Source organism: Anabrus simplex, chromosome 7, assembly GCF_040414725.1.
Source record: "Anabrus simplex isolate iqAnaSimp1 chromosome 7, ASM4041472v1, whole genome shotgun sequence".
In the NCBI taxonomy this organism is placed as follows: Eukaryota; Metazoa; Arthropoda; class Insecta; order Orthoptera; family Tettigoniidae; genus Anabrus; species Anabrus simplex.
The window spans coordinates 80,287,305-80,297,093 of NC_090271.1; the positions used below are offsets into that span (position 1 = coordinate 80,287,305).

The following is a 9,789-nucleotide window of genomic DNA, read 5'->3' on the forward strand; positions in this document are numbered from 1 at the left end:
CGAAAGAACTTCTAATTGTTATTTATTCCTCAAAACATGTATAAGTAACTTGAAAAAACGTGCAGTAATCATTTTTGACTGTGTCGTGATGCTTATGTTATCATTTTATTTAATTTTTTCTAATGGCCGACAACATGGTTCCTTCAACATCATGAGACCCACCCAATTAGCCACAAAGTATTTCATTTTTGTTTGTCAAATTCTGTAATAGAGAAGTGTAAATTTGAATATATTTATGTCTGTAATATACTTTATGCATTTGTTTGCTATTTGTGGTAAATAATGCACAGTAATCTACCAACGCACGTGGCGAGTGATCCATCTGATGACCAGTATTACTTCTGGATTTCAACTACCGTGCGGGTCACGCACCAGGCGCATGAGTGTGATAAGTCTACGAGTTTGATAGGACTCGTCCTACCAATGTACAAAACTTCGATAATTACAACTTTTAAAGAGTCCCACACAAATATTTTGCTCAGGTTGGCGGGTATGTCACGCTCTGCTAATACGCAGTGAACATGTTAAGTCTCTTCATGCAGGCAACCTTCAACTGACGGATGTGGGGCTGCCACGTGTCTCTTATCAAAATGGAGACCCAGGAATTTGCAGGTGTCAACCACTGATAAGACACCGTTTCGCAAGCGGAGCTCTGGTTCGGGATGCACAGGCCGACGTCGACAGAAGTGTACAACTGAGGTTTTCGCTGCTGAAAATTGAAAAGCATGTTGCAGGGCCCATCTGTCGATGTGGTTAATAGCTTGCTGTAGCTGTCTCTCAGCAAACGCCACCCTTCTGGAGCTGTAATGTAGAGCTAAGTCGTCTACATACAGCGATAGAACCATTGTGGGCCCAGCAGTGGCAACTATGCCGTTGATGGCGGTTGCGAACAGCGTGACACTCAGTACCGATTCCTGAGGTACTCCATTTTCCTGAAGGTAATATTGAGAAAATGCATTCCCTACTCGGACTCGAATGAGACGGAGGGACATGAAGTTCTCAATAAACGTTGGCAAATTTCCCCGAAATCCCCACTGGTGTACAATGTAGAATTCCGTAGTGAAACACGGGTAGATTATGTATGTATGTTCAGTCCGTCAGCGATGCCGCTGGTGGGATCCTCAACAGCTCTTCCATCAGCTGTCATAGATGGCCTAGGCATCACTGAAGAGGCGTACTAGGTAGTTTCCCGTTGCTTTCCTCACCGAGCCAGAGTTGCTATTACATATGAGTCCTGCTAAGCCCACTGAAATGCATACACAAACCGACCCTATGAACAACATTTTCACACCATTCATAGCAGGGACTGGCTGCATAAGGATTGGCATTACTAGCATTGCTCATACCTCAGTCACTTTCATATTGTCAAAGCCAAGGATAAGACAGAGACAGATCGATGAAAGTAACAAGATCGCTCTAGCCTATACCAGAAGACATAGTGCACTGTAAACACTAGGTCCTGCCAGCAAAGGCGGATGGGTACATTAGCTAGTCGATTCTATGTACACGTTCTTGACACACAAGAGAAGATATACAACTGACTCCATATACACCTTAAAAAAATATATATATATATATACACATACAAAGTCCACATTAAAAGGTTAATGTGGTGGAGGGCTTTCAGTCCCTTATAGACGAATGTCCAGCTCCTCCAACCAAGAGAGTGCCTCAGGGGTGACACTATGTATACCCTCAATGGAACCACCAAAAGCTCGCAGAGAGCAGTCCTTCAGAATTTGCACGATGGTTTGCACTTCAGCACCACAGTCACAAGCTGGAGAGTCTTTCCAGCCCCACTGATGCAGAGCAGAAGCACTTCTTCCGACTCTGCAGCATATCCTGTTAAGTGTGGTCCAGGTGGAGGAAGGAAGGTTGAACCAAGGCAACTTTGTAGTTGAATCCCTGATGTTGAAAATACTGTGAGGGTGTAATAGAGACTATTCATGTTTCCACGTTTCATCAGGTTTAAAATGTGAATTAACTAATTCCTTTGCCGCCTTCCAGGCAGCTTTCCGTGATTTCAGTCTCATAACGGCATTTTCATCTGTATCCCGATGTTGCTCAATGTCCATAGGCTTTAATGTTAAAGTATCCTACACGTGTCCTCTGGGTGGTGCTAATAGAGCAAAAACAATAAGATGCCACCGTACTGCCCTACTGGGCCTCGTGGCTATGATATTAACTTTTTTCACTGAAGAATATTATCAAAATCAAACTGTACTGGGGCAAAACACTGGTAATCTCATAAATGAAAAGGCCTAAGAAGCTTGAGTGTTTTAAAATTAGATCTCTTTGTGCCAAACCACTTGTATTGACTTTGGTTGATTTCAAGGGGCCTATCTCAATCGAACGATTCAGTCTTCTTGAAAACCACATATGGGCATGGACAAGACGACTCATTCCATCATCAAACAAACTCTGATATACACCAATTCAGAAGTAAAATTCATGGGGGATTACTAGATCCTTTGAGATTAAGACTGGCGTTTGTTAAAGTGACGGGCTCTCACCCATTCTTTTCAACTACTGTATATTATGTGAATGGAGAAACAGGCTACTCTATAATGGTACAAACCTATTTAAGCCAAACTTATTTTTTAGTTTACAAACTGAAGATTTGCACATAGATATGTTCAATATAGTCTGCTACTCACATAAGTATGAACCAAAATTATCTCATTCATTTAGGTCCTGTATAAACACATGGATCGTTAACAACCCACTAAGGACTTGCTCAGGAATAAGGTTGTGAGGTTGCCAGAAATTTTACCACAACAATTTAATTTTTCACAAATGTATGTTGTTTATTGTTAAAAATGAACACTTTCACATCAATAATCATTACTGCTTCCTTTTATAAGAAGAATATTTTGTTTTATCATTCACTTATATTTTCTACCAACAGGACAATGCATGACCATAAGTGACACACATGTTCCAACAGTTCTTGGATAACCACCATGTCGCTGCTTCCTTGACCTGTGTATTCACTGGATTTCTTCCCTTTCTAAAATGTGTGGTTCATGGTCGCGTGATGACTGGCCTGCTACAGAGTAAGTTATCTGTGGCCACAATGGATAGACTTTGGGCACATACTAGAGCAGCATGGGTGAAGATATCCCAGATGGACATCCCAAGTCTCTTCCTCTCATGTAGCAGCAGTTTTTGCCGCCTGTGGTGAGGCCACACAGTTTTGATTTCTCTATGTTCTGTACGACACAGGAGCAGAGGTAATCATATCATCTGCACGTAATGGGCGTTCTCGCCAATAAATATGGTTGTGATGACTCGCATCTGTATTCGTGTTGCAATTTTAATGGCCAGCAGTGTTAAGATGTCCCACCATATGTCACGAAACAACAGCAAAGAACATTCAGTCACAGTTATAGATGTTACTATGCTCTTTTGTTACGGAGAAATACTGCATTTAATTTCCTAGAATCTTGGAAACCAATGGCAAATTCTTACAAATAACATTTGGAGCAAATACCCAGAAATACTGAAAGTAACATATTTCTTATTTTTGTATTGTTAGCCACAAAAAAAAACCAGTTAATGTCCAATGGACAAGAAACAATTTAAAGTAGAGACAATACAATCATTAACAAGGGTCCAATAAAATTTCATACATTTATTATTAAGGATTATTGCACACAATGTACTTGTTAAATCTTGGCAAAAATATACACTTAGTATCCCAAGATTTTTAACATTATAAGGAAGTAGAAATTATGCAAATCTTACGTGGAATTCCTTTCAGAGGACAGATGTGTTCATTGCGAAGTTGAGGAACCCACCAGCCCACCCTCAAAAATATTCTTACTTGTATAACCTAATAAAGAGCAGCACACGGCATTCTCCATTGCTGAAGTAGCTACTAGCATTGCTATTGGCCAACATAAAATGAGGTGCGACATCATTCCCGGCAATGATGAGAATTAGATTCCATTAGCACCCCTGCAGAATAAAAGTACAAGTAAATAGAACATGTAAAAGAAACTATGTGGAATAGAGAACAGCAATATTTTTATATGAAACTTACCTTATGTAGTAGAGGATATAGGGCTGTGGCAGCCTTGAAGAATACGTGCACCCTCATGTGTAAGTGGAATGAGCTCTTGAACAGGGATTCGGCAAGATTTGACATTAATAACATATCCACTGCAGGCAGCCATTTCATCAACCAACAATGAACTAATACTGGCGATGCACTGCACTAGCCCACTGCTATTGCCCTAGGCCAAATAGAGTGCACTGCTATCACATTAAGCCAATCTCTGTCATGAGAACAGTATGGAAAAAATGTTATAATTCAGTTTTCACCAGCAGCCTACATAGAAAGCGGTGCTATCATCCTAAGTCAATCTCTGTCATGAGGTTGTGGCCCATACTGTCCGCACGGCAAGAATAAAAGTGTAATTCACCCTTTCACCACTAGCGATTTAGTACTTATCTTAGTTCCTAACTAAGACAGGTTGGCAGCCTTGTGCACCACCCGACCACACCATCTGCGAGATGAAACAAACTACAGTCATGCGGTGCATAGATGCTAGCGATACAAGTGGTGACCCGGCACTAATGTTAGGGTACGCGGGATATAGTATTGATGTACTTTTCAGTAAGCAACTATATCATGGCTTTTTAAAACTTAAATATGACCAAACAGCCTGGACAACACTATACAAATCACATACCGTAAATACTGCCTATGGGAAGCTGGATGCTGCATGTTGAATAGGCTTGTGGTGCAAATGTCTTTTTTTTTTTTCCACCTCTGGGATGTGGTTACCCTGGGCCTATGCCTTGGTCATGATTTCTCCACTAGAGGCGAGGAATATGAGCAGACTACACAAGAAGGTTTTCCAGGAAATGGAGATGCCATCTGTACAGTTGAAGCATTTAATTTTGAAAAGCTCATTCCTAATTAATCACCATCACTAGTTTAGTTGCTTTTCCTCTTCTATATTATATTGGAGCAACCCAGTAATATGTCAAAGAAACTTATGGGCTAAAAGTGGCATGATAATGAAGCAGAAGACTTACATCTGATTTGCATTCAGCCCGTGCACTGTCTAAAGAGGAATGAAGATCTCTCTGTGAAGAAACTAAAGGTCTATTCACCTTTACCTAGAAACCAAATGTATGAAATGAATAATGAGTTGAAACAAAGTAGCCTTATTTCTATTTCTTCATTCTAAGCAGATGTTGCAGTAATGTGAAACTAGGTTCCCTTTTTACAAACCTAACAACAATAAAACTAACTTACTACTGAGGTAAACAACTGTTTAGTAAATGGAGATAATAAAGTGACTGGTTTAAACATTTTTATAAGAATAAAAATATATGCATAGATCCACTGTTATCAAAGTAAGCAGCCAGTCCAACTTAGCAAACAGTGATCACTGTTACAGAGATATCATCAGCAATAGATCATATGGGCAAAGAAAAAAATGAATTCCTGAAAAAACAACTGAATGTCTCCATTCCAAACACTGAATAATCATATAAAGTTTGCAACTGTTTCAATCAGATTCAAGGATCAGCAAAGAAGTTGCAATGTCTTATTATACAGAATTGGTATGATATTTCAGGAAGGACAAAAAATAACTGAACATATCATTGTAACAATTTCATTTTTATTAAAATACAGTAATTATTATAAAATGCAGTTAATATAAACGAGCTCAAAACAATATTGCAATTTAGCCTATTTATAAACCTAGCTGTATGTCTGAGTTCAACCATCTTGATTTCTGTCATCAGTCTTATAAGAAATATAAGGAATGGATGAGAGTTTGTCTTTTGATATTTCCTGGGAAGTTTTCTGTCTCTCTGCCTTTTCATTTTTACACAACACTGTGGAGAGTTTTTTCACATTAGTAATAATCTGTTCTTTAGCAAAAAGAAGAAAAAAATTAAATTTCTATTGTTACATTTTGCATTTCTTAATTTTCAGGTTATTAAAAAGAGTCACTTTAAACAATTAATATAACACACAAGCATTAACAAACTCTTGAACTACCAGATCTCTATTTAAAACAAATTAAACATTTCTTCTCACTAGAAGTCTTTAAATGGCACACAGAAAATAAAATAAGTAAAATATTATTTGAAAAAACAACAACTTATGACATATCAGGATCTAGTTATTATGACCAGAATCTTTCATAATGAATAAAGCAATCAGAAAGTGACAAATAACAAATACATAAGATCCATTTTAAAAATTCCTTCCAAGATCTGTACAGTACGTGCAACTTTTAGTGATCCCTGGTTTTATGGGGGTGAGGAGTAAGGATGGAGCTTTCCCGGTACGGGTAATACTGCCAACTGAATGGAAATGAAATCTAAATTGAATTGAATCGATAGTATCATCGATCGATATGAATTTTATAAGCCTTTATTAAGCCAACAACTGTGTCACACACACATTATATAACATTTCTCAATGCAAATCTTGTTTCTAGGATGAATTCTCAGAAATATCACCTTAGCTTTGCTGTGTAAACAACAACAACACTAGTACAAAAACTGTCTCACGGCGATGCATAATCAATTCATAGTTTGTGTGTCAAAGGTTGCCAATACGAATCTCAAAGAAAACCAGGTCTACCGATTCAGCACTAGGGAGCCTAGGTATCACTAAAAGTTGCATGTACTATACAACTCAATCTGTGAATTGTTCCCAGGTCGAGCATAATTTTAGGGTGACCAACCATGACACTGAAGTTAGCAAGCAAGGGAACCTTCGTCATAGTTGTCTTGCTTTTGATGTTTTATTTTTAAGCAAATATACTGTATGGACATTTATATACTGTAGCAAGTGACTAATCTGAAACTGAGACATGAGAAAAACAATAGATAGCTCAACTAAACTACAATTTAATTCTCTAAAATTTCTTGTTTGAGTAATATTATTAACGATGTTCTGGATTTATATTTTGAAAAGTAATAACCGGCCTTTTAAAAAGTTGGTCACCCTATTTCCCTACCTTCAAAACACCCTCCTTATTTAGTACAATCAAACACCAACTTACATCACTTGGTTCAATGAGTTGATTGATACCTGATGTACTTTACTAGTTAGGTTAAAAATAAAATCTTGAAAACCAGTTCAGATTTCCAGTAAATAACACACATTTCAATGGCTGTATTTAAAAATCATATGTAAGAACTGAACAACCTACTGAGCATTAAGTATTGCTTGACTAGTGTTAACAATAAGAATACTATTTACAGCCAAGATAAATATTCTGAATACAATGGGACATATTAACTATAACTTATTTAGCAGTTCACTGCTTCACACAACCTATTGAAATTTTCCTTTCCATCCTTAATGCACAGATATTTCCTTATCAATATAAAGTTTAAGGGTCAACATGAACAAGTCATTTTTTCTGTTAATTTGATTTAAGATATCAATCAAGATGATGTAGGGCCTTTGGTGGGTGTGCTGAGTACCAACTGATGAGCCTAACTTAGCACACTGGGGCGAAACGCTGGCAACCAGGAATGAGTTGGCTGGAAAATTTATAATGTCCAATAACGGACCATTTATATTGGTATTATAAATTTACTCATTCGGGACAAATATTTCAGGCTCCCTATGGGAATCAACATCAACATCATCTGATGGCCAGGCAAGCATCAATTTTTGTTAATGAGACAAAGTCTCTCATAGTGCACTGGCACTGCTGGTGGCTCCAAGTAGCCTACACAATGGCCTTTGGTGGGTGTGCTGAGTACCAACTGATGAGCCCAACTTAGCACACTGGGGTGAAACGCTGGCAACCGGGAATTAGTTGGCTGGAAAATTTATAATGTCCAATAATGGACCATTTATATTGGTATTATAAATTTACTCATTTGGGACAAATCTTTCAGGCTCCCTATGGGAATCAACATCTACATCATCTAAAGCCCTATTTTGTCATGAATTCTCAATTCTTCAATTCTCTGGGGCCTACATGACATTATTAATTCATTCTCATAGATTTCAATCCATCAGTAATAGGCAATATGAACCTCATATATTTCAACAAAGGAATCAGTTCAAATGTTAAACAATAAAGTAATGATAGTTTATATTAATGAGTAGAATGTTTTATAGACAGAATGCCCCAAAAAAGGTATATGGTATATGTACATTAAAATAAGACAAACAAAACTGATCATAAGAATGTTAGACAGTAGCGCTTTAGGCGTGTCTTCATTCAATTAGTTAGTTTGAGGAACTGGAGAAAAAAAAAAAAAAAAAAAGTCCAAAGATTTGTTTTCTATTTATAGAGAAAATAGCCCTTTAAATTTAACAGCCTACATACATGTTGGAAATTTGCATCTGAGGACCTATAGTACCGCTATTTTAGCGACTAGTGTCCCTAATTTCCACATGGGCATCTCGGGTTGGAGAAATGCCAGTCCCTCATTTTACATTTTCTTTAATAGACTTGATAAAAAACTAGCATTAAAACAACTGGTATTCACTGGCGAGTACTAATTTTTGTTACAATATGTTTGGCATAATACTCCATTAATTACAAAACAAAAATGTGTCCATGTTCTAAAAAATATCTAACCTAAATGCAGCAGTGGTTATAAAATAAAATAACAGAAAAAGGGAAAATCTGTCAAGCCACAATGATAGTAAATGAGTTTATGATACTACTTACACTTAATCAGCACATTTCCTAGCCCACATGGACAAAGACAAAAACAGACAAAAGAAGAAAAAGGGAGATTTTTTTTGCTAATAGTTTAATTTTGCACTGAAACAGAGAGGTCTTATGGCAATGATAGGATAGGGCTAGGATTGGGAAGGAAGCTACCATGGCCTTAATTCAGGTACAGCCCCAGCATTGGCCTGGTGTGAAAATGGGAAACCACAGAAAACCATATCTAGAACTACTAACAGTGGAGTTTGAACACACCATCTCCCGAATGCAAGCTCACAGTTACGTGACTAGCCAACCTGCTCAGTTTAAAGATCATATCGTCCCTCCTCTGGCAAACTAGCGAATCTGCAAATTGTCAAAAGGTTAGAGGAGCTGAAAGAAGTTGTGATTACTCATGTCAAATCAATTTTTATATTTAATGATTGGTTTTATGTGTTAGGGATACAGAACGAGTTGCATATGTGAGACTTTGTCAGAAGGTAGACATTATATAACCAATAAAATCTACACCAAAATTCAGAAGTAGAGATTCCCTAGTTTGTCACTTTCGCTAGTTTGCCAGAGTGGGGACGATATATAGGTACACAATATCTTACAATGTTAACCTGCAGCAATTCATTCTAAGGAACATGAAAGTGTGCGTGTCCAATCTTTGTCCCTATTCACTATGGTGTTGGGTGTGAAGTGAGAAGAATCTTTGTAGCAAGTTATTACAACCGGATGTTCTTCTTGACATCAACCTCATCAGAGAATGAGATGAATGAATGACATGATATATAACAGGAAAGGAGAAGGAGAAGGAGAAATCCGGCGTGGCACATAGCCTACTCCTGTCAAATAGCACCCCAAGGTCTGATCCAGGCTTAACGTCCCTATCCAATGGACAAATCATCATCAACAGCATCATATGTCCTCATTCCACACAAACACTGTGGAAAGGTTTGGAACTGAATCCAGGCTTTTGGCACGCAATGTAGTGACTCTGTTGGTCAACATTCTGATGGTGAAAATGAAAGTGATTCATGACATTTCCAAGGAAAGATAAGATAAACTTGTACAATTAACACTTTAAATAAAAACTTTCTCAAAACAATAATTCATAGCACGAGTG

At 37.7% G+C, this 9,789-nt stretch overlaps 1 protein-coding gene across 1 annotated transcript in view; it reads right to left on the reverse strand.

Moving 5' to 3' along the window:
* Positions 1-5,326, reverse strand: part of LOC136877704 (succinate dehydrogenase [ubiquinone] flavoprotein subunit, mitochondrial) — a 161,724-nt gene extending 156,398 nt beyond the window's left edge. The window contains exons 1-2 of the mRNA XM_067151914.2: positions 5,270-5,326; positions 5,047-5,130 (exon numbers count right to left, since the gene is read on the reverse strand). Of these exons, the coding sequence (XP_067008015.1) occupies positions 5,047-5,130; positions 5,270-5,326 (141 nt within the window). The remainder of the gene's footprint in view (positions 1-5,046; positions 5,131-5,269) is intronic.
* Between the last annotated feature and the right edge of the window lie 4,463 nt (positions 5,327-9,789).